A 24,268-nucleotide genomic window follows, 5' to 3' on the forward strand; every position below is an offset into this window, starting at 1 on the left:
CAAGTAATTTAACCTCTTTAGTACCTATTTTAAAAGCAAAATTGCATAAAATTTACGCTCATTATACTTCACTGAGTTTCCACTGAAATAGACTTACTTATGTGTGTAAAATTTTACAAGTGTTTAAGGGGCAAAAAAGAGTGGAAACAATCTTGAAAACTAGCCCAAGTATGGATGATTAACATCAGATAGGAAAATGGTTGATGGCACCAGAAAATCAAGAAGTATCAAAGAACATTTTTAAGCAATATAAATAAATAAATAAATAAATAAATTAATTAATTAATTAATTAATTAATTAATTTGTCTACATTAAATTCCCTGGCTGTTGTTTGTGATGTATCATAATTCTGACACTCATTTATGTGCGGAAGAAAAAGGAACTAGTATTTATTGCATATGCCTACAATACTGTGCTAGGCATTTTATTAAAACATACATTACTTTATTTAATCTTCATAAGAACCCACTAAAGTAAGCCATATAATTTTTATTTAACCAGTGATAAAACTAATTAAGATAGTCTGCTCAATAAAATCTGTGTCAGATGTAATGTTTGCTTCCAAGTCCATTTGCTTCCAAAACCCACGCCAAAGTACCAACCTGAGTTCATGCTTCATCTGTACAATAAAACTGCACTCCATAAATTTAAATAATTATAGGAGGATCTACTTACTAGAATAAATAGTGTCTCTATTATACCACATTCTTATCATGTACAGTTGTCGAGGAAATAAGGAACATGTAACCTAAAGATGAATGCATAAAACCAGACCTGTTCTGCTGTTATTCCTGTAGGCCAGTATATCTCAGACTTTCACGTGCTTACAAATCACCTGGGCACCTTCATAAAATGCACATTGTGATTCAGTAGGTCTGAGCTGGGGCCACAATTCTATGCGTCCAGCAAGCCCCAGACGCTGCTAATGCCACAGGTCCAGAGACCGCACTTCGAGTAGCAAGGATGTGACCAGATCAAGCGTGCGCAATACATGGACACAGGCAAAGAATAGCGCACAGTCCACTGACTTCCCTCAGTTATTATTCATCCCGCCCCACCCGTGACTCATACAATGGTCAAATTGTTTGATAACACTCTCTACAACCAAAGCCTTCACATTTAAAACTTCACTATGGAAAAACTTGAGAGTCTGATGTGACTGAAGCAATGTACTAAGCAAGGATTTCAACACTCTTCTCCCAGTTTCTACCTGCTGGCTTCTACTCATTCTTCATGTTCTGGCTCAAACAATTCAAGCTGGCACCTGCCCTGTGCATCAGAGCCTCTTGCCGACACCCATTTCCAGATGTGTCCATCCCCCCATTAACTGGGACCCTCTATCAAGCCCTGGAATCCCCATCCTTGTAAGGGTGGAATGTCCTTTGTAAGAGTCAAGATAAACTGACATCTAGTCTGTTTTTGACCATCTTTGATGACCCAAAACTGTTGAGGCAGCCATTCTGATTCTGGATTTCTTTAGCTGTTAGTTTTCCCTGAAGACTTCCAGTTAAATGTGGAAGATCAAATACATGCATTTATCACCACTTATTCACAAAACACCACTAAAAAGACTGTACACAATAGAAAAGTGTATAACCTCATAGATAACATTAATGAAAAAAGAAACAACAGCAAATGAGAACTATTAATATCAACATTAGAAGTATGAAAACAAATGGACAAGGAGTATCTGGCATAGCAGAGAAGCAAAAGCTTAAGCTTAAGTCTGAAGAAGGAGAAGCCAAAAAAGAGGGAAGTTAATGTTCTTTGCAGAAACTCCCTAAGTCTCTTGTATTGGAGGTACAAGCATCTAACTGCAAGTATGAGGAGTGGAATTAAAAATAGGCAGATAAGTTTGGATAACATTTTGAATAAGGAGAAATTCTAACATGCGTTTTCTCCATCAGCCTGGCTAGGCAACTGTTCCTCCCCTATGTCAGCAGAAGATGAAAGGTTTACTGGTCTAGACAAACAGAACTAGACTGGCACTGAACTTGGAGTATCAGATACAATTGATAGTATGGATGTCACGCCATTACTGGAAATATCAAGAATAATTTAGCCTGTTAATTTTGAACAGTGAAACTCTCATCACCTGTTTATTGTTTCTTTCCCAGAACCCTGCACCTGCATGTTGTTAGCAGGCATCTGGAGAATTCGGTTTTTTAGGCTTTGGAGAAATTGACCCACCCAAGAGAAAAGACGTGCACCTATCCTAATGATTTCTGTAACAGAGCAAGTCTTGTCACAGAAGTGAGGCTCTAACAAGGGTCTTTCCAAAGGGAAGGAAGTGGTTATGCTTACAGGAGCCAGAGGGAGACTCCTTTGGATTTGAATTCTTGACTTTGATACTTAGTACTTTTGTGACTTAAGCCAAGAGTAAAATCTTTTTGAACCTCAGTTTTCTCCTCTGAAAATGAAATCATAATGGTACAGATATCACAGGTTAATATGAAGACCGAATGAGATAATTACAGAAAATACAATAAATATTTGCAATTATCAGTATTTTTGAGACTTCTGAACACCCAGGCCTCTGGCTGATATTGAAAGTTACTCTTTGTAGCCTAAGTTTCCGAAAGTAGTCAGAAGTGGGCAAGAATAAGTGATAAAAATGAGGACAAGGAGGTAAAGGAGAAAGCTGAAGTGCAGGATGCACACCCAACCCAGGAGGACATGGCCAACTCACTGGAGAAGTTGCCGTGGATCCAACACCACTATGGCGAAGCACAGAGCTTTAAAGTGTAGCCTGCAGCAAACGCAAGGGCCCATCAGATGGTGTGTAGGCTTGATACTGACAGCCACGGAGGGAGAATCTGTGGCAGCCTCCAAAAGTGGCAGTTTGAGGAGGAGCAAGAAAAACAAGAAGACCAGGTGGTCACAATGGCAGAAAAGGAATGAGGAACTCCCACGCCCAGCCCAGGCTTCCCAAGTCCAAGTCGCAGGCTTTCTAGGGCGAAGCTGGTAAGCCCACTGTGATGAGGCCGTGTCATGACAGGCCAGAAAGCCAGGGACAGCATGATTCCCAAGGAGAGAGGGGAACAGACAACCAGCTCCAGAGCACGAAGAAGAGAGTCAGAAATGCAAGTTTAACGGTACAGTGCTGGCATCTTTTCAAAAAGGAGGGTCTTTGAAGGAACCAGAGGACTCACTGTGAATCATGCAGTTATGAGTTTATAAAATTTACATTTTGGGGAATTTTTAGTTTTATGACACTGGCAAGGAAAGGGGGGAACTGTAGCATAATAAGAAATATATTTGTTAATATTTGGTCACTCAATTCCCTTCACAATAGCAACAAAGAAATTAAAGTACCTAGGAATATACTTAACCAAGGAGGTAACAGACCTCTACAGGGAGAACTATGAAAAACTGAGGAAGGAAATAGCAGAGGATGTAAACAGATGGAAATCCATACCATGCTCCTGGATTGGCAGACTCAACATCATTAAAATGTCTATACTACCCAAACTGATCTACAGATTCAATGCAATACTTATTAAAATCCCATCAGCATTCTTCACAGATATAGAAAAAATAATTTTACGCTTCATATGGAGCCCCGAATATCAAAAGCAATTCTAGGCAACAAAAACAAAATGGGAGGTATTAATATGCCAGATATCAAACTATACTACAAAGCTACAGTAATTAAATCAATCTGGTATTGGCACAAAAATAGGAATATTGACCAGTGCAACAGATCTGAGAATCCTGATATAAAACCATCCTCATATAGCCATCTAATCTTTGACAAAGCAGACAAAAACATACGCTGGGGAAAGAATTCCTTTTCAATAAATGGTGCTGGGAAAACTGGATAGCCACTTGTAGAAGGCTAAAGCAGGATCCACACCTTTCACCTCTCACAAAAATCAACTCACGCTGGATAACAGACTTAAACCTAAGGTATGAAACTATTAGAATTCTAGAGGAAAATGTTGGAAACACTCTCCTAGACATCGGCCTAGGCAAAGAGTTTATGAAGAAGTCCCCAAAGGCAATCACAGCGGCAACAAAAATAAATAAATGGGACATGATCAAACTAAAAAGCTTCTGCACAGCCAAAGAAATAGTCATGAAAGTAAACAGACAACCTACAGAATGGGAGAAAATGTTTGCATCCTACGCATCCGATAAGGGGCTGATAACTAGAATATACATAGAACCCATGAAAACCAGCAAGAAAAAATCAAATAACCCTATTAAAAAGTGGGCAAAGGACTTGAACAGTAATTTTTCTAAAGAAGACAGAAGAATGGCCAACAAACATATGAAAAAATGCTCAACATCTCTATTCATCAGGGAAATGCAAATCAAAACCACAATGAGATATCACTTAACTCCAGTGAGAATGGCCTTTATCAAAAAGTCTCCAAACAATAAATGCTGGCGTGGTTGCGGAGAGAGAGGAACACTCCTACACTGCTGGTGGGACTGCAAACTAGTTCAACCTCTGTGGAAAGCAATATGGAGATACCTTAAAGCAATACAAGTGGATCTACCATTTGATCCAGCAATCCCATTGCTGGGCATCTACCCAAAAGATCCAATGACACTCTACAAAAAAGACACCTGTACCCGAATGTTTATAGCAGCACAATTCACAATCACAAGGCTGTGGAAATAGCCCAAGTGCCCATCAATCCAAGAATGAATTAATAAAATATGGTATATGTATACCATGGAATACTATTCAGCTCTAAGAAACAACGGTGATATAGCACATCTTATATTTTCCTGGTTAGAGCTGGAACCCATACTACTAAGTGAAGTATCCCAAGAATGGAAAAGCAAGCACCACATATACTCACCAGCAAATTGGTATTAACTGAGCAGCACCTAAGTGGACACATAGGAACTACAGTAATAGGGTATTGGGCAGGTGGGAGGGGGGAGGGTAGTGGATATATACATAGTGAGTGAGATGTGCACCATCTGGGGGATGGTCATGCTGGAGACTCAGACTTGGGGGGGAGGGCATTCATTGAAACCTTAAGATCTGCACCCCCATAATATGCCAAAATAACAATTTAAAAATAATGTTTGGTCTCTGTACACAGCTCCTAAAACTCTTAGAATATTGGAATTGATATGCATCTTTTCATATGCTAATGAGATGACAGGGGGCTGGACTGCTGGGTAGCCTGGGGCGGTGGTTGTCAGGGGACCCAATCATGTGATCAGAGGATTGGACGTTTCAGACCCTCTCTCCTCCCAACCTCCAGGGAGAGCTGGAGGTTGAGCCAGTCACTAATGGCCAGTGAATTAGCCAAGCATACCTACATAAAGAAGCCGCCATAAAAACCAAAGAATGTGGTTGAGGAGCCTTAAGGTTGGGGAACACGTGGAGGTGCTGGGGGGGGGGGTGGGCCCAGGACAGCAGGGAAGCTCCCCAGCCCCCTCGCCAACCCGCCCTTCCACACCTTGCCCCATATGCCTCTTCCATCTGGCTGTTCCTGTCCTGAGTTGGCTGGTTTATAATAAACCAGTAACCTAGCAAATAAACTGTTTCCTGAGTTCTGTACCAGCAAATTGTTGAACACAAAGTGTGGTCATGGGAATCCTGATTTCTAGCTGGCTGGTCAGAAGTCAGAAGGGAGGCCTAGCTGTAGGGCTGGCGTCTGGAGTGGGGACAGTTTGTGGGACTGAGCCCTTAACCTGTGGTCTGACACCAACGCTGGGTAGATAGCGCCAGAATTTAATTGAACTGTAGGACACTAATTGGTGTCTATAGAGAACTGGAGAATTGCTTGGTGTAGAAAAATGTTGGGAAAACCCTCTAAGACATTGGCCTAGGCAAAGAATTTTTGAAGAAGACCCCCAAAGCAATCACCACAGCAACAAAAATAAACAAATGAGATCTGATCAAACTAAGAAGCTTCTGCTCAGCCAAAGAAACTATCATTAGAGCAAATAGACAACTTACAGAATGGGAGAAAATATTTGCTCTATACTCTTACAATAAAGGTATGATAACAAGAATCTATCTAGAACTCAAAAGAATTAACAAGAAAAAATCAAACCACCCCATCAAGAAATGGGCAATGGAAATGAACAGAAACTTTTCCAAAGAAGACAGAATAATGGCCAGCAAACATATAAAAAAGTGCTCAACATCTCTAATCATTAGAGAAATGCAAATTAAAACCACAATGAGATATTATCTAACCCCAGTGAGACTGCATATATCAAGAAATCCCAAAACAACAAATGCTGGTAAGGATGCGGAGAGACAGGAACACTCTTACACTGCTGGTGGGACTGCAAATTAGTGCAACCTTTGTGGAAAAGAATTTGGAGATACCTCAAACAGCTAAAAATAGAAATACCATTCGACCCAGCAATAGCATTATTAGGCATCTACCTAAGATGCATAAGACATTCCATTATAAAGACATCTGCACCTGAATGTTTTTGGTGGCACAATTCACTATTGCAAGGATGTGGAAACAACCCAAGTGCCCGTTAATTCATGACTGGATAATTAAAATTTGGTATATGTTTACAATGGAATATTATTCAATTCTAAGAAATGACAGTGAGCTAACACTGCTTATATTATCCCGGATTGAGCTTAAGCCCATTATCCAAAGTGAGGTGACACAAGATCAGAAAAATGGGCTCCACATGTACTTGCTGTCACATTGGTACTGACTGATTTTCAATATGGCGCTCAAAGGGTGCTGGTGTTCACCAGAGATTCGGGAGGTGAGGGGATAGACCCACAACTGAAAGAGGCAGCGAACAGTGTGGAGGGGAAGGGCATACCTCTAACCTTTTCTAAGTAATGGCAAAATTATAAAAAATTATAAAATCTAACCAAAATGTTATGAAAAAAAATGTATGGGGTGTCGGGAAGGTGGGAGAGGGGATGGGTTTAAATATATACATTATAAGCGCGTTGTGCATTGTCAGGGGAATGGGCACGCTTGAAGCTCTGACTCAAGGGGGGAGGGAAGGCAATAGCAATGTTTGTAACCTTAACATTTGTACTCCCTTATTATGCTGAAATAAATTTAAAAATTTTTAAAAATTAACAAAAAAATAACACACAGCATTTTGTCACAGAAGTGTTGGAGGGGTTGAGTGCGAGTAGAGAGAAAAGCAGTTTGTTTTTTCCTTCACAGCAGCACACTCAGCATGGGGTATTTCCCGCAGTGTGAGGGCAGACTCCACGCTGGGTAAAGTGAGAAGACACCCACGCAGTAAACCTGGACTCCCATGAGAAGGGTCACGATTAGCCCACATGTACAAGTATTTATCATTCAAACCAGGACAGTTTTGAGAGCAAAGGCATCACTATTAGAAACTGTGCAGGAACAACCTGGCTCAGTCAAACCAGGACTTCTGGCAAGTCTTGTCATAATTGATGGGAAAAAATTATCTGAAGTATTCACAATAGCAAATTGTACTTGGAGCACCTCCCGTTTAGCTCCCTTTCATTGAATAGGATGGTCTCTTAGGAAGTCATATTACCTCACTAAAATGGGAAAGCACCCATGGTTCTGTAGCGACGGTGACTGACTTACCGGACAGACTGTTCTGGGAAGTCTCTTGCATATTCACATACCGAGCCACTTCACAAGTCTTCCTGATAAAGTCTGCGAAGGCTTTCCAGTAATATGTTTGTTCCAAGGAAAGTTGTGCTTTTTCAAGTGTATGAAATATACTGCAGTCAAAAAGAATCCAGAGAAAGCCAAAATTTAGAAATGATTTTCCAGATGACAGGTCATTATAAATTTATCTAAACACAAATATATGCAAATACCTGGGAGTCCACTTAGGTAAGGAATTAGAATCTCTGAAATAGTTCTAAATATTTATTTGTTTATGAATTTCTCCATTCCGATTTGAAAATAAGTGAATGCCATTTGTAGGAATACATAAAATATAAGACAGAGTAAATCAACAGAAAAGGAAAATTAAAGGCCACACTGTGAAGTAAACTTTGAGTTTAAGAAAAATACATTACTTATTTGACATATTAGATTATGAACTTCCCAGCAGCCAAGGAAAGTGGAAATTGATCACACATATAATTCACAAAGTCATAAAATAAAAACAAGGCAAATTTTCTGGAGAATTATAGCTCCCGAGAGAAACCTCCCACTGATACTTAATGTGAGAGCCCTGAGTAATGTAATAAATGAGAACCTTAACCACATGCACACCTCAGACTAAACAGGGCTCCTACACAGCTTGTGAAAGATTAAGCTGATGGTTAAACTTTAAAAGAACTGTTGAACATATTATAGATGCTTTCCAGTAGTACCAAAGTGGAGTCACATTTTTAAATAAATGAAACATCTTTCTATTCTACTCATTAGAAATATAATGTACCATGTTGAGCTATCATTTTAGTAGAAGGGAGCAATTTAAATCATTTTGGCATCCGGTCATTCAGAAGTTTTCCATCAAACACGTACTTACACTGTGGAGACAAGCTGGTGCTTACAGCCACCAGAAAAGACACCATTTCCAGGCGAAGCTTCAGCTTCCAGCAGCCGGAAAAGCTGAGCACAGAAGGAGCTTGCTTCTGACAGCTGTGTCTCAAGTTCCTGCCAGTCCAAATATCCTTCAGGTATTAAAACTGACATATTTGTGTACCCAGTAATGACCTCTTGCAAAATATGATCCTTAACAGAAAAAATATATATTACTTGTAATAAATAAAGCAATTCAAATGTGGATACTTGAGATGCAACCTTTACCTAGTTTCATTTAATAAGGCATCTGCTTGAACTGTTCTTCAAAGACCATGCCTTGTAAGATGATGATCACTGAAGTCAAAGTTCTAGACTTGAGTCTTTACTCATGTTCAAGTTAGTTGATCCCCAAATAAAAATCTCATACAAAAATAAAATAGGACGAGACCCGAGTACCATAGCCATCTGCATCATCTAGTCTCCCCAAATGGCCCAAATGAACCAGACTCCCTGATAGTCTCACTCTGTCACCTCCTTCCAAAATTCCTCTAGGATGGGCTCTGACTCACATGAACCCATCAAATGCAGAAGAGACTTGTGCCAGTTTCAGCTCTTCCTTTTCTGATGGGTGGCAGGTTCTACTCTCTCCCCCTTCCTGCCTATTTCTTGGATTCCTGGATGGCCATGGAAGATGTCTGACTACTCTGCTCAGAGAACACATAAAGAGTCTACACTGAGAAGAGAGACCCTGAGTCTCCAGAGGAGAATGAAAGATTCTCCTCTCCGTGTCCCAGCCGAGTATCCAGACTCAAGCCCCCACAGCCATCTTACTGTAACTATATGAGCAATGCTTGGTAAGACCAACAGAAGAAACACTTGGCCAAGCCCAGTCAACCCAGAGTCATGGGAGATAATAGAATGTGCTTTCTTTAAAGCCACTGAGCTTTGAGGTGGTTTATTAGTAACAGATAACCTAGGCATCACCAGAAAGGCAATCTCACATATGTGCAACTGTAAATATACTCATCACTAGTAACAGATCCTGCTGAGTTCCTGCTCTGTGTGGGGTTCTGAGTTAGGCTTTATACATGCAAAGAAATTTGGAATGAGCTTTCTGCCAGGAAAGAGCTTACACCCCATAGCAGGAAAGCTATGTGCAGACAGGTAGTAGTTTTCATGCCTGCATGCCTTCACATACTCTTTTCTATCTGCCTAGTATCCTCTTCTGATTTTATTTTGCTTCCAAATCTTATACCTAATTTAAGGCTCATTGACTTATTTGGGAAGACCTCCAGATACTGAGCTATTAGGTAGTCTGCCCTTCTCAGCCAAGATGTTGTCTTCTTCACATTTGTACTCCCTGTGCCATACCATCACACATATAGTAAATGCTAAGAAAGCATTGATTGGATTGAACTGTGTACACTACTATCCCAATGACTATCTCAGTTTTTGTTTCATTCTGATAATCATTTTGCTAGTTTCATTATTTCACTGGTTTTATTTCATGGTATATAAAAAAGAAAATTTAAAAAATGTAATTCTGAGAGGAAAAATGAATGACAAAAATATGAATTTTATGATGTTTAATGCTCAGTAAGAAAAAAAAATGGGCTGAACTTCACATAATAATCTTTCCAAACAAATTGCAGAACATTCTGCAGTCCCACTTGAGCACTCAGCCAAAGTAGTCCCCCGTCCTGGGCAGAAATGAGAAAAAGCATGATTTTTCAGAGCCTATGACCAGTAAATAAAAGCCACAGCTTTGCTGTAATTAACTGATGAACAAAGACCTTCCTCTACTTCTCTAAGCATACACAGCCAAAAATGAAGCAAGTCAGGGCACTAGGAAACCAGAGAAGTGGAAGTGGCATGATCTGAAAGTTTGGGGTGCTCTTAGGGAATGTCAGGTGGCTTTTGGGCAGACACACAACCTCCCAGGCAATCAGACAGAAGGGTTGGAACTGAGGGGCAGCTGGGCCTCAGTTGGCCAGTTTCATTTAAGTTATGGGCTGATGTCAACACTTGCCTCATCAAAATTCCAGGTTAAATATTAGCACCTTCAATACATTTAATCTTAAAAATGAGCCCACTGGTTCTCTTGGAGGAGCTCAGAAGACAGAATACTTACAGCTTCCTCTACTGAACCCAGTAGTTTGATTAAAACATTGGTCTCGTTGAAGGAATTATGACGGCATAACAGTCCCTGGAGGCCACCACAGATGCTAGAGTTTCCAGGGGGTCGGAGGGTCTCCTTCTCAGACAAGCGTCCATCCGGGCAGAGAGTAGTGCCATTCTTCATCAACATCTAAAAGATTAATGAGGGTGGGAAGGGGTAACATTTAGAGAGGCTTAGATATCCTCTCCATGGGCTCAAGAACTGCAAATAGAAATAAGCAACAATAAAAATTTTAAAACACAGCATAAAGTTATTCGAAAACTTGCCTATTGTTCTCTTTATTTTGCTAGCACAATTCACAACAGGAGCAAAACTGAATATTGCATGAGCTTCTTGAATGTTTTATAAAAATTGTTTATTTATAATCCTTTGCTGTGCTTTACCTGCTTTAACTCCCAAAAGAACACATCATTTTCCAGTTTCACTTGGTCAAGTCCAACCCATTTAAAATCGTTACCTAATGTCTCCAGGCAAATGAGGATTTCTGCAAGATAGACAAATTGATTTATTATTCACCTAAAGTAGGCTACTCCAAGCTTGACTTCTATGCCTGGCCATGAATTAATAAACTGAATTTTGAAAACATGCATTTCGGTAAACTTGACCTGTGATCATACATTTTGTTACCTTCCTTAGAGAGGAAAACAGAAAACATCATTAGAATGCCACATATACTTTTTGAAGACTCGTGAGTATGAGTTTTTAGTTGCAGGAGAATTTTGCTTCTAAAGTGACATCACTCCTCATTTCTTCTCTCTCCTCTTTGATAAGATGAAAAGACTCCAGCCCACCTGGGCAAAAGTGCAAACCTGACTTCCTCAGAAGAGGGTGGAAGGAGTCGATGAAGTTCAAAGAGCATTCTGCAAACCTAGGAGGAGCATGCCCTCCCTGCCAGACTCCAGGAAGCTGAGGGGAGGAGCACAGGCTGTGAAAGATTCACAATGCACTCTGGTCCCTTTCCGGCCTGAGAACCACAGATGCTGGCGTGAATGTGAAAGCCAAACGCCAGTCCTAAGAAACTGCCCGTCACAGGCCACACTGCGAGCTCATGGCAAACAGAGGATGCATTCTTCACTAGGACGGCATTGTTCATTCAGCCTTGGTGTGCAGTATTTGAAATACCCTAGCAGGCATCACAGCAAAGCATAAATATGTATACAACACCAGCAAACTTATCTCCAAACTTTACAGTGTTATCAGGCAGTTTCAAGTCCATTTTCCAATAAATTTCCTGTTTGCTCTTAGCGAGCCAGTGACAAATAATACCAGAGCTAGTTTACCTTGGACAAAATGTAAATTCTGGGCTATTGAATTCCTGAGAGCTCCATCAAGCTGAAGCAATCTCTTCAGAGCTGGCCACGGGGGCAGGTTTTGCAGCATGCTCTGCAATTTCTGCAGATGCCGTAATCTGAGGGCAAAAATAAATAAATGAAATAAAATGGAAAGCAGCTCAAAGTGCCAACTAGGGATATAAAAATTCCATTCAAAGGAAAAGATTCCACTGCCTTGGGAAGTGTGTTCATAGACTGAAAGCCTTACTTCATCGTATAACCAGGTTCTTGACAAATTGCATTGTTCGAATCAGCTGATTTGGGGATTCTTTTGGTGCTGAATATGGATTAAACATTCTCTTTACTCAAAAACAGAAAAGTTTATTCCTGACAGTGCGTAATAGAGGTGAGGGTTAGGAAAAATTTCCAGGAGAGATTTTAAAATATTTGCCTTGAATCCTACATTTACAAGACAAAGAAAAGTGTTTTGAGGAGAGCTTTCCACTGTAGAGACGACGGGCGGCGCACAGACCCACCAGCGCGCCCGACCAGGGCGAGTCAGCAGTGCCCGCCAGGCCCTCCAAGTCAAGGCCATCAAGGCACGAGGAGCAGCCAGGCGGCTTGACACCTCTAGTCCCTGGAACATTAGGCTAACAGGGCCCAGAGGTGTGGAAGACACGGAGGAAGTAACTCAGAAGGGAAGCTGGAAAGAAAATGACCCTGAGAATGAGAGGAAACCGAAACTGGGATAAATATGGAAGAGTGAGGAGCGCGGCGCAGTCCCACTGCGCGTAGCAGGACTGCCACGGAGCCCGTGAGTCCGGCTTTCTGAGTCTTTGTGCAAGCGCATGGAATCCTCACCCAGGAAAGAGAAGTCAAGATAAAAGAAGAGAAAACACAGAAAGAACATGACTACGTGAAGCCCAAGCGAGACGCTCCACCGGCTGGGGCCGTGCCACAGCTTTCAGCTCCTGCCCTCCATCTGGACTTCTGCGCCGCGGTGACTGAGCTCCACACGGCACCTCCACAGTCCCGGCTACGCAGAGGTGTGATAAATAGTTGCTGCTATTCCGCAGCTGTGTGCGGATGGTGTAGAGGGAGTGACCTCTGCAGGGTGTAGAGGGAGTGAGGAGGGTCCTCGCGATGTTTCTCCTGCAAGCAACTGGCAGGAGGTGGTGCCCATGCCCGTGTCATCCCCTGCAAGGCAGAGCTGCTCCATCGCAGCTGCGTGCAGGGGCTCTCCGGCCACTGGCAGGACTCATGCCACCTCCTCTGCTCTGAAACCAGAGGTGCGTCTTCTTAAACTGGGCTTCTCTCTGCAGCATGAAGTGGGGTTAGGTTACTCATTCCTCTGCCTCTCTGGGTTATACTGAGGAGGAAGCAGAATGGCTCTGGAAAAAACTAGAAAGTGGGAAGGAGATGGTTGTACTTTATTTTGATCTCCCCAGGAAAAAAATATACACTGTGTGGCTTGGCACCTGGATCCGGGCTGCCAAGCCTCTTCAAGCTCTGAAAAGCAAGGACATGCATGGCCAGACACAGGGGACTACGCCTCTCATATCTGTGACCAGGTGCTTTGCGGCAGTGCGCAGGGTATAAGGGTTACTCCTTGCTGGAGGGTACGGTGGCACCCCATGTGTCCTTGCCTCAACAGGATCTGTGCTCTCCACTCACAAGGGGATGGGAGCTCCCAGGTCTCAGCCTCCCAACTGAAGGGACTTGGGCTGGAACAGACAAAACCCTGACAGGGAAAGACAGTCTGTAATGACACGAAGGTCTCAGCAGGAAACGGAGGGTCTGGAGATATTTCCATTCCTTTGGGCTGAAAGATGTGACTTAAGAGAAAAGACCTGGACAATTGGCTACGGAGAAAGAGTAGAAAAGAAAAGATGTGGTTCCTGGACCAAGCCTATGATAAATTTATGATAAAAGACATAGAGTTTCAGGCTAAGGGTGAGTGTGAATCTTATAAAGATGTGAAGAAGGCTGAAGGCAAGGAACTGCCTGACTTAACTGCAGTGTTTAAACTGAATTGGAGAAACAAGGATAAAACTTTGAAAAGAAGGTGATAGAGATATCAATAAGTGCAACAAAAACAACAACAAAATATATTAAGGTGGAGAAGAAAGAACTCAGCAATAGCACAGAGACAAATCAGAGAGTTGCAAGCCACAGGCATGGCAGATAAGAAACTGCGTAGCACAGAGAAAGTGAGCAACTAAAATTTTAAACACCACCCGCCACACACAGAAACACACACATGTTTCCATGGGACTCATGACTCCATACAAAAGCAAAAGAAAAAAAATAACTTTCAAAATATAATAGTTGAATTAACAAAAGGGACCACAAAATCTGGAAGGTGTGTATGAAGGGACATCTGACATCGTGTAGGTGGATCAGTGACTCTGTAAGAAGAAGGACGGAGGGATAGAGGGTGAGTTTAGAAGGAGAGATGAGCAGGGGGTGAGAAAGGGTCAGTGTTTGAGAGCACCCACTCAGTGTGCGGCGTTCTCATCACGAGGTCTCCATCAGTCCTCATAGCAATCTAACAAGGTGGGCAGATGATTCCTTCTTTACAGACCACCCTTGGGTGGTCCTGTGTCCAGTCTCCAGCAGACCAAGGGGTTGAAGACTAGAAAGGGCTTAGGGCCCATCTAGTGGTGCTATTACCAAACCAAGAGGCCAAGGCCCAGGGGGACCAACAGCGGTGCCAGAGCTGCACAGGTAAGAGTTGCTTGTCATCAGGGCAGCCATGAGGTGGCAGTTTTGCATTACCTTTAACAAAAGTGGTGTCCACATGGAAACGGAGGCTCCCAAAGGCCAACTGCTTGCCCAGTGAACATAGCAGGTGGATGCCAAAGGTAGATGTCTTTGGGCCCTGATCTTCCTGACCTCGAGAGCATGCAGAAATTATGTATGGGGGCAAGGATACTCGCGCTGCCCATGCTTGGTACTTAGAATGTGGTCTGGTCTTTAGCTGCCCCAGTCCCTGCACTAGCTAAGAGGTAGAACTTCTGGAACATCATTCCCCTAGTCTGGCAGAGAGCAGATAGAACCCTGGGCTAACATGCCAAGGGGTATTTGAGGTTTGTGGGATAGTCAAGGTGACTTATTATAGTATCTCTATTAATGGGCATTCAATTACAGACCAGCAGAAAAGCTTTCAGTAGCCCCAATTCAATGTCCTGCATTTGAAGCTTATTTATGAAAGAATGCTTTGTCCCTACCCTGATCCTTAGATCCCTGTTTGCAAGGTGTCCCTGCTGGTTCCCTGTATCCATCCCCCTGTTGCTTTTATGGCCCAGAGCTGGAACCGCACTGCAGCCAAACAATGCACAAACAATGCATGCCCCAGGGCATCTCTTAAGCAAAAGTTAAGAACTAGAACCTTCTTAAGCAAGATCCTATTTCCCAAGTGGGTTTCAGAAAATGTGAAAGAGATGGAAATGTTTAGAGTTGCTATTTGTTATGTAATCATAAAAACACGATATGGCCCCACACAGTTCTGACATCACAATTCTCTCTTCATGGTGCACAAAGAGCAAGAGTTTGTGTGACTCTGATTTCAAAGGAACATTTTGAGATAATTTTGAGAAATCTTATTGTTCTCTTCGAAGGAGGGCCTTAACTTCAGGAGCAGAATAAGATTCAAGTTACTACAAATTGCCACACATACTCAGGAGAAAGATTCAGTCTTGACCGTTTTGGTTATCTTAAAAATGAAGAAACCACAAGTTCCACATTTTCCTGCTTCTAAAATATTTTTGGCCTTCATGTTAACACTTCAACTATGCAAAATCTTTAAGCATGAAAACACGTAGCTCCTTACGTGAAAATATCTCTAAAACGTATTTGTTCATTTTTTAAAAATGCCAAAGATACAAAATCTAAAATCCAGAAAGCTGCCACCTTCTCAAATATCGCTTCCCCCTTAGATGATTTGCAACACCCACACCGGCATCCTGGCTGATGCAATGTGTTCTGTCCTGGGCCACAATGAAAGCCTTAGATTTCCCATTTGTTAAGTAGGAATTCATTGTCAGCTATAGTTTTACAGAATTTGTTTCTAACAGTATCACCATGCACTATTTAAAGTTCAGCGTTAACTATCTAATTGATAACAGAACAGGGAAAGGTGCCTTACATCTTTGGAGATGTAAGATTGTCTCCTGGGCCATCTGCTGCCAAGCTATCATTCAAGAGGAGCAGCCCAGTGTGCAAAGCTTCCACCACCTTCCACGGCTTTCCCTCTTCTTCAAGCCGACCGCTGAGAGCCTCCAGACTGTGGACCAGGCCCGTGAGTATCTTCTGAAACAGGCTACCTTGTTGCCACTGATTAAATACCTACAAATTTAGAAAAAAAAAATACTGTTGTTAATAATAGCAAATTAGAAATAATAGTACTTAGTTAAGAAATATTAACAGACTATTCTAGATGACAGCCAATTTTGATTTTGTTAGCAAATTGAAATGTCTGTTAACAATTATATTATGATTTAATTTTTACTCAGAAATTAAAGATTAAAAGTTACAACAATGGATACACAGAACTTTTTATTTGATATTCTATTTCTCTTTTCTTCCCTTAAAGAGAAAAAAAAAGAAGTCAATAATGTAATTTTCTAAACAAATGAAATATAATTTTAAAACTAAACTAACATGTTAAAGACTGTATAAATATATTCATATATTTTTAAATATATACCATAATTAATACATAGTTGCTAAATGCCATTTAATGACGTGGACTGGGGATTATGATACTAAGGGCAATTAATATTTTGGTTTATCATCAACATGACACCAAAATAGATCAGTCAAGCCCAATTCGGACAGCGATGGGAAGTGCGGACGCCCATCTAGGTGTGCTCACCCGGCCTCTGTTAACTACGCTCAAAGCAAGGTGCGCACTGGAACATTTCCATGCTGGTCACTTTAACATCGTCTCCTATCCTTTTAATGCTGATGAGTGTAGTGACAGCAAATGGACAACCACACCTATACATTTTTAATGACGTTTTTTCTACTTTTTGAGATTTTGACCTTTATCAGTGGCACAGGGAGAAAAAAAGTTAAAAAGCTGTGTTTCTGGGTAAAAATGTGAGACAGACATTGCGATGCCCAATAGAGCAAATAAGAAGCCGCTGCCAAGAAGGCTCTGCTTCACAGTCCCCAAACCCTTCCCCCGGAGCACAGAGCTGAGAACCGGCCAGGCCCCATCGGCTTCGAGGGCAAGAGCAGTCCGATCTCTCGGGGCACTGCCCCACCAGCACCGCTGTGAAAACAGACCACACCCCATCTCCTCATTTGCCTTTAAATCACAGTCACTGTCCTTGCACGGTGCTTCTGGTCAACACCAGGGTGAGGGGACAAGGAAGCCAGCACTACAGTGCTGCAGGGAGGTCGCACACATGCTCCCGAGTGTCCAAATCCCATCAGAGTAGCCCGGGGGCCTCACACACCAATAACAGAGCATGAGCCTCAGAACTTCTTAGTTGCCAGTTAGGCCTAGGATGGGCAGTTTGGTAACACTCGTGCTCAGCTGGAGCCAGCGGATACACATGGGAGAAGTGCACACAATGGCCAGGATGTGGGCATCCCGAGGCCTTCTCCCGGGAAGGACATAAAAATCAGACAGTCAACAAATGTGGGGGAGGGGGAAGGATTTGGACATGTTTCAAGCTGGCACACCTTTGGACAGAGCATTTGGAGGTGGGACAGCACCTGTTTGTAGACTCGAGGCCAGCTGACCGCATGGACGAGATAGTTTTTGACTCCTGACCAGTTGGAGTGACAGTCTCCATGGTGGCCCTCTCTCTCAGCATCGTCCTCCAATGTGCTGGACAAGGCTAAACACACCATCCTCTCTAATGAGCTGTCTGTGGGAATCTGGCAACAGGGTGAAGAAATATTGGCAGGTAAAACCTTTACTTCTAGAACATTTATCTTCTAAAATTAATACCACAATCTTGCCTAAGTGAAAGCTCTTACATTTGCTTGATTGAAGAAGTAACAGGTGTTAAAGTGACACTTGTAATGTTTATGTGATTTATTTTGAGGGGATATTTTTGTAGTGAGGAAACTTGATTATGTTTTTGAGAATTATCCGTAAGCAATGGGTGCAGCTGCTTCTCCAGGCCCAAATGTGGAGATGATATCAAACACTGTTCATCTTCATTCGTGTGCCAAAACCTACATGGACCAGCCTAGTTTAATTGATACTTTTGATTAACAAAGTTGTTTTGCCAAGAACATTTTCTTTTCTAACTAACAAAAGTGGATTAAATAAGAAAGATTCAAATTTGGATCCTGGGTCAGAAACTGTTTAATATTTTTAAACCAAATTTCCTTTATTTTGTATATGAATTTAAATGCCGTTTCTCTAACACTGCTGTATAAATTCTGACGTTTATGTTAGAACATTCCCCTATTACATAGTTTTAAAATAATCGTAGTGTCATCTTTTAGAGATTCAACTGATGGCTGCTATGGTCTGAGTGTTTGTGTGCCCCTCAAAATTCATATGTTGAATTCCTGCCCCCCAAGGTGGTGCCAGGAGGAGGTGTGGCCTTGGGGACGAAAAGGTCATGTGGGTGGATCCGTTAAGAATGGGATTAGTGCTCTCATGAAAAAGGCCCAAGGCAGCTTCCTGACCACTTCTATGATGTGAGAACACAGCAAAAAGTGCCCTCTGGAGCCAGAAAGCAGGCCCTCCCCAGACAGCAAATCTGCTAGAGACTTGATCTTGGACTTCCCAGCTTCTAGAACTGTGAGAAATAAATTTCCATTGTTTACAAACCCCCCATCTATGGTCTTGTGTTGTGGCATCCTGAATGAACCAAAATAATGGCAATGATCCAAAAGCATGAAAGCCCCATTTGTCATTTTGCAGGTTTCTTTAGGACACAGATTAAAAATATTCACTTGTGACTGTAAAACCACAGTGTCCCTCATGTTTCTACTACGATTTTTTTCCTTTAATTAAAAAAAAAAGTCAACAATACCATGTATCATGTTAGAAAGATACGCCCAGTCTCATGGTCTCCAAGAGAGAGATGTGGAGCCATCAGCTTCCCTGGGACTCACCCTCTCATGGAATTGAGGCTGGAGTGAGGTCACAGGGGCTCCACAGAGGATGTGAGGTTAGATGCATCTGATTTGGGGAGCAGAGAAAGGGACCAAGAAGGACCACTCTCGTCCAGGGGCAGCATGTGGTGAGGGCTCAGTAAGATCTAGGAGGTGCCTAGGAGCACAGGCTGACCCCAGTAGTAAAGGGCTTAACAAGAAGGGGAAAGCAGGGCAAAGGCCACCCAAGATGCACATATCCTGAAATCTAGAAACCAGGAATATGTTATACTGCATGGCAGGTGAGATTTTAGGTCACAGATGGAATTAAGATTGCTAATCAGCCAACTTTGAGATGGGAGATCATCCTGGATTATCTAGGGTGCCCAGTGTAATCAGGTCCTTATTAGTGGAGGTGGGAGGCAAAATGTCAGTACCAGAGTGATCGGATGTGAGCAGGACTCAAGCTGCCATGACTGGCTTTGGAGATGGAGGAAGGAGCCAACAGCCAAGGAATGTGGGCGCCTCTAGAAGCTGGAAAAGTCAAGGAACAAGTGAGAGGTACCAGAATATGCTACCACCAAATATTTCGCTTTGGCATATGAATTATTTCAAGCTAAAGGCTCAAACTTAGAACCTGCAAATGCAGGAAAATCTCCTTACTTCTCCCTAACTCCCTAAAGGTAGAGTATAAATGTCCCTTTTGTAAAGGAAATTTACATTTATAGAGAAAATTTTCATTTGTAAAGATGTCTTCTACCAAGAAGAGAGCTACTCCTCCAAAAAACTCTGCTCACCTCTGCTTTCATCTGCATAATAAAACAGCCCTATTCACTGTAAGGTTCCTCCTCCCTCACCCTCCCATAACTTGCCTCACTGCCCAGAAACCCAAAACCCATTTTCCTTTGTACTGCCTAATATAGTGTATGTGCCTCAGTCATTTGACTGCCTTGTTGAAACACAATGACTCTGTGACCCCCAATGCAGCCATACCCTGATAAACCCACTGAAACTCAAAAATACCGTAAGTTGAAAGCACACTTATGAGACAGAGCCAAGGAGGCTGACTAGAGACATGGCTTTTTGGGTCTTCCCAGCTAGCAGGTAGAATATTGGACTGAGGAAAGTGGAGAGCAGTTGCAGCTCAGGTGTGGATCTCAGGGAGAGATACAGAGATGTCTGAGGTCCCAACCAAGAAAAACTGCGAAGCCGAGAAAGAAGAAGATAGAGAGGAGAAGACAGCAGCATAGTCTGAACCCCGAGAGGCTGGGAGCCCAGTGAAAGGGTAAGCGGGGGCCTCCCACATAGGTACCTTCAGTGAGCATCGGGACATAAAACAGTGTAGAGGTGTTTCCACCCTCTATGAGCCAAGCCACAGAGGCTAAATAGGAATAGCAGAGTGAACCAGCAGTCCACAGGAGAAAGGGTGTTCAAAAGGGTCACTCAACAAGAGAGGGCCACAAGAGATTGGAGTGCCAGCTTTTTCACACCTAGACACTTTCTCCTCTGCACTCTCCCCCTCTCCCATAATGGCATTAGAGCGTGTAATTTTAGCTCTAGGGCCAGCTGATGGCCCCGCTTCCCCCAAACATTGCAACCATGAGAATACTCCGAACCTAGTAGCACACGAATAGCTGCATCTCCATGGTGGGTGCGTGTTCCCACTGAGCCCACCACTGAAAGTGGGCCACTGCACTTTGTCAGCCTGCAGGCATTTCACAGGATGGCAATCTGTGGGTGCACCCATCCCCACCCCTGCTAGAGAACCTCCATATTGGATAGAGGTGCAGCACTGAGAGTCAATTAGCATAGCCCCTGGTTTTCACTGCAACCAAATACCTCAGCTGAATGGGAGCAGTGGCCCCTCCCCCCACTCATTACAACAGGGAGTGCAGCCTGAGCCAGGGAACCTGCGAGAGGCCACTTGTTCCAGGTGGGAGTGAACCCCTGGCAGAAGCCCCTGTGGACAGATAGGCCTACCTTTCTCCCCGTGGGGTCTTGTGGTGGAACAGATGTGCACAATTAGGGATCTCCCCACCTGTCCGTATCTTACAGAGATGCACACTAGTGGGTCATACACACGGACTGAGGGGTAGTTCCAGAGCCAGTCTCAAGTGGTGAGGGAATGCACAATAACTGATCCAATAGGAGAGTGCTGTGGAGTTACAGGGAGTGAATAGCGAGTGTGCCCACCCCATCCCACAGAGAAACTGTGCTAGTGGACAAGGGCAAAAGGAGGCTGACCTAAAGCCTTAGCTCACAAGACATTAGGCTTCTCCCTCAAGAAAAGCCCAGCTTGGAGGGACAGCCCTATATTTCATACCAGCGGTTCCCCCTAGTGGCCAAATAAGCAACCTCTGAGCCCCACTGAGGCCTTGCAAAGCCTCTCCAGCTTTGGCAATCCAGCCACAATTTGTCTTGCTCCTTCCCCAACCTCAGGGGGAGTAGAGATCAAGTAAATCCCCGGGAGATACAGGATCCCTTCCAAAGCTTGGGGCATTCATATGCCCAAATTCAGGGAACACAGCTTACACAGGCACAGAGACCATCTCAGAAGCTGCCTCTTCCACGCAAAAATCAATCAATGATGAGGGAACAATCCCATAGGTAAACATAGCACCTTCCAACTCAAGCAAAAGGAAGTGGCTGATTAAAACTCACAGTACCACCCATCATCACCAAGATTAGGCTGGGGGACCTAACTTACTACACCTTGTTGGGAAGAGGTGAAGACAGAGGGTCAGAGGTAACCCAAGAGGTACAGCTAATCTGCTAGAACACCCCATAGGCAACTTGGGACCAGGACTCCTCTCCCTAGCCCACTCAGGGATTGATCTTTCGGAGCACAGAGACAGACCTGAAAGCCAGGCCTAGCAGCCCAGGTCTCAAATGAGAGGCCAGAAAAGAAGGAATCAGCAAAGGAACTCCAGAAACATGAAAAATCAGGGCAAAAGGACACCTCCAAAAGAAAACAATAACTCCTTACCAATGGATACCAAGTGAAACAAAAAGATTGAAATGACAAATGAAGAATTTCAAATATGGATTATAAGGAACCTCAATGAAATACAAGAGAAAACAGGAATTCAACACAAAGAAACCACAAAAATAATGCAGAAAATGAATGAAAAATTTACTAAGGAAATGAAATTATTTTTTAAAAAAGTCAAACAGAACATCTTGAAATCATTTAAGGAAATACAAAATATAGTGGAAAGCCACAAGAATAGGCTAGATCATGCAGAAGAAAGAATCTAAGAGCTTAAAGACATCTTTGAGTTAAACAAGTAAGTCAAAGAGAAAGAACTAAAAAATAAGAATGAACAAAACTTGCAACAAATATGGGATTATGTAAAGAAGTCTAACATAAGAATCATAGGCATCCCTGAGGGCTAAGAAGAAAATACACAAGGGTTGGAAAACCCATGGAAAATTTACCTGACCTTGCTAAAAATCTAGATATCCAGGTACAAAAAGCTGAAAGGACCTCTTGGAGTTTCATCATGAAGAGACAATCACCATGACACACAGTCATCAGACTGGCCAAAGTAAACACAAAAGAGGTGCTCCTGCAATCCCTAGGTAAAAGCAGCAGGTAACTTACAAAAGAAAACCTACCAGACTAACTGGAGACTTCTCAACTGAGACCTTACAAGCCAGAGGGATTGGGGTCCCATTCTCAGTCTTCTCAAACAATAATCCCAGCCCAGAATTTTGTATCCTGCAAAACTAAGTTTCTTGTGTGAGAGAAAAATAAAGACTTTCTCAGATAGGCAAACACTAAGAGAATTTGTCAAGACCAGAACTGCCCTGCAGGAAGTACTCAGACCTTCATTATACATGGATCAGAACAATAGACACTCACAAATGTAAAATTATCCAAAAGCTATAAAGGTCAGAGCCTGGATACTATTATGGCTCAAGAGGTAAAACAAAGCAATAAAGTTCTACCCAATGGGATGAAAAGAAATGTCCCACCTATCAATTCTTTCAACAAATGTAAATGACTTGAATTCCCCACTGAATAGAAATAGGCTGCCTAAGTGGATAAAAAAAATATATAAGCCAAGTATCTGCTGTCTCCAGGAAACACATCTAACTCACAAGAATTCATTCAGACTCAAGGTGGAGAGATGGAAAACAATAGTCCACATAAAAGGAAACCAAGATGGTGTAGTCATCCTTCTATCAGATAACATAGACTTCAAATCAACAAAAGTAAAAAAAGACAAAGATGGCCATTATATAGTGGTGAAGGGAACAATTCAACAAGAATACATAACAATCCTAAATATTTATGCAACTAACACAGGTGTGCCCAGATTCATAAAGCAAACCCTACTTGATCTAAACAAAATGATAAACAGCAGCATCATAATACCCAGGGACTTCCACACCCCACTGACAGAATGGGACAGATACACCAAGCAGAAATTAAGCAAAGAAATGATGGACTTAATCAGAACTCTAGAACAAATGGGCCTAACAGATGTTTGCAAAACAGTGTACTCAAAAACCTCTGAATATATTATGTCTTCTCCTCAGCTCATGGAACATTCTCTAAGATTGATCACATCCTAGGTCACAAAACACATCTCAACACATTTTTAAAAATAGAAATTATATTATGTATCCTCTCAGACCACAGTGGAATAAAATTAGAAAGCAATTCCAACAGAAACATTCAATTCTATGCAAAGTCATGGAAATTAAACAACCTGCTGCTCAATGATTATTGCATCAAGGAGGAAATTAAGATAGAAATCAAAAGATTCTTTGAACTAAATGACAAAGGGAACACAAGTTATCAAAATCTGTGGGATTGAGCAAAAGTAGTCATAAGAGAAAAATTTATAGTCTGAAATGCCAACATCCAAAAGACAGAAAGATCACAAATTAACAATCTAATGAATTGTCTTAAAGAGTTGGAAAATGAAGAGTAAACTAATCCCAAACCCAGCAGAAGAAAAGAAATAACTAAGGTCAGAGCAGAGCTAAATGAAGTGGATACCAAAAGAATTATACAGAAGATTAATGAAGCATAAAGTTGGTTCTTTGAAAAGATAAACAAAACCAACAGACCTCTCACTAGATTAACCATAAACAGAAAAGAAAGGACCCTAATAAGCTGAATCAGAAATGAAAAAGGAGATATTACAACTGATACCATGGAAATACAAAAATATCATCTCTGAATACTATTAATATAAAAATCTCTATGCACATAAACTTGAAAACATTGAGGAAATAAACAAATTCTTAGAATCACACAACCTCCCTAGACTCAATCACAAAGAAATAGAACTCCTGAACAGACTAA

The 24,268-nt window shown here is 42.1% G+C and overlaps 1 protein-coding gene and 1 long non-coding RNA gene across 2 annotated transcripts in view; one reads left to right on the forward strand and one right to left on the reverse strand.

The window, feature by feature from the left end:
* Positions 1-24,268, reverse strand: part of ABCA13 (ATP binding cassette subfamily A member 13) — a 470,652-nt gene that overhangs the window by 388,880 nt on the left and 57,504 nt on the right. The window contains 7 exon segments of the mRNA XM_020289932.2: positions 7,534-7,673; positions 8,435-8,640; positions 10,562-10,738; positions 10,993-11,093; positions 11,890-12,017; positions 16,028-16,227; positions 17,608-17,772. Coding sequence (XP_020145521.2) covers positions 7,534-7,673; positions 8,435-8,640; positions 10,562-10,738; positions 10,993-11,093; positions 11,890-12,017; positions 16,028-16,227; positions 17,608-17,772 — 1,117 coding nt within the window.
* The window catches only part of LOC142872889 (uncharacterized), a 65,670-nt gene continuing 57,498 nt past the window's right edge, over positions 16,097-24,268 (forward strand). The window contains exon 1 of the long non-coding RNA XR_012920973.1: positions 16,097-16,180. This is a non-coding gene — a long non-coding RNA (uncharacterized LOC142872889). The remainder of the gene's footprint in view (positions 16,181-24,268) is intronic.

Source organism: Microcebus murinus, chromosome 9 (assembly GCF_040939455.1).
Source record: "Microcebus murinus isolate Inina chromosome 9, M.murinus_Inina_mat1.0, whole genome shotgun sequence".
Lineage (NCBI taxonomy): Eukaryota > Metazoa > Chordata > Mammalia > Primates > Cheirogaleidae > Microcebus > Microcebus murinus.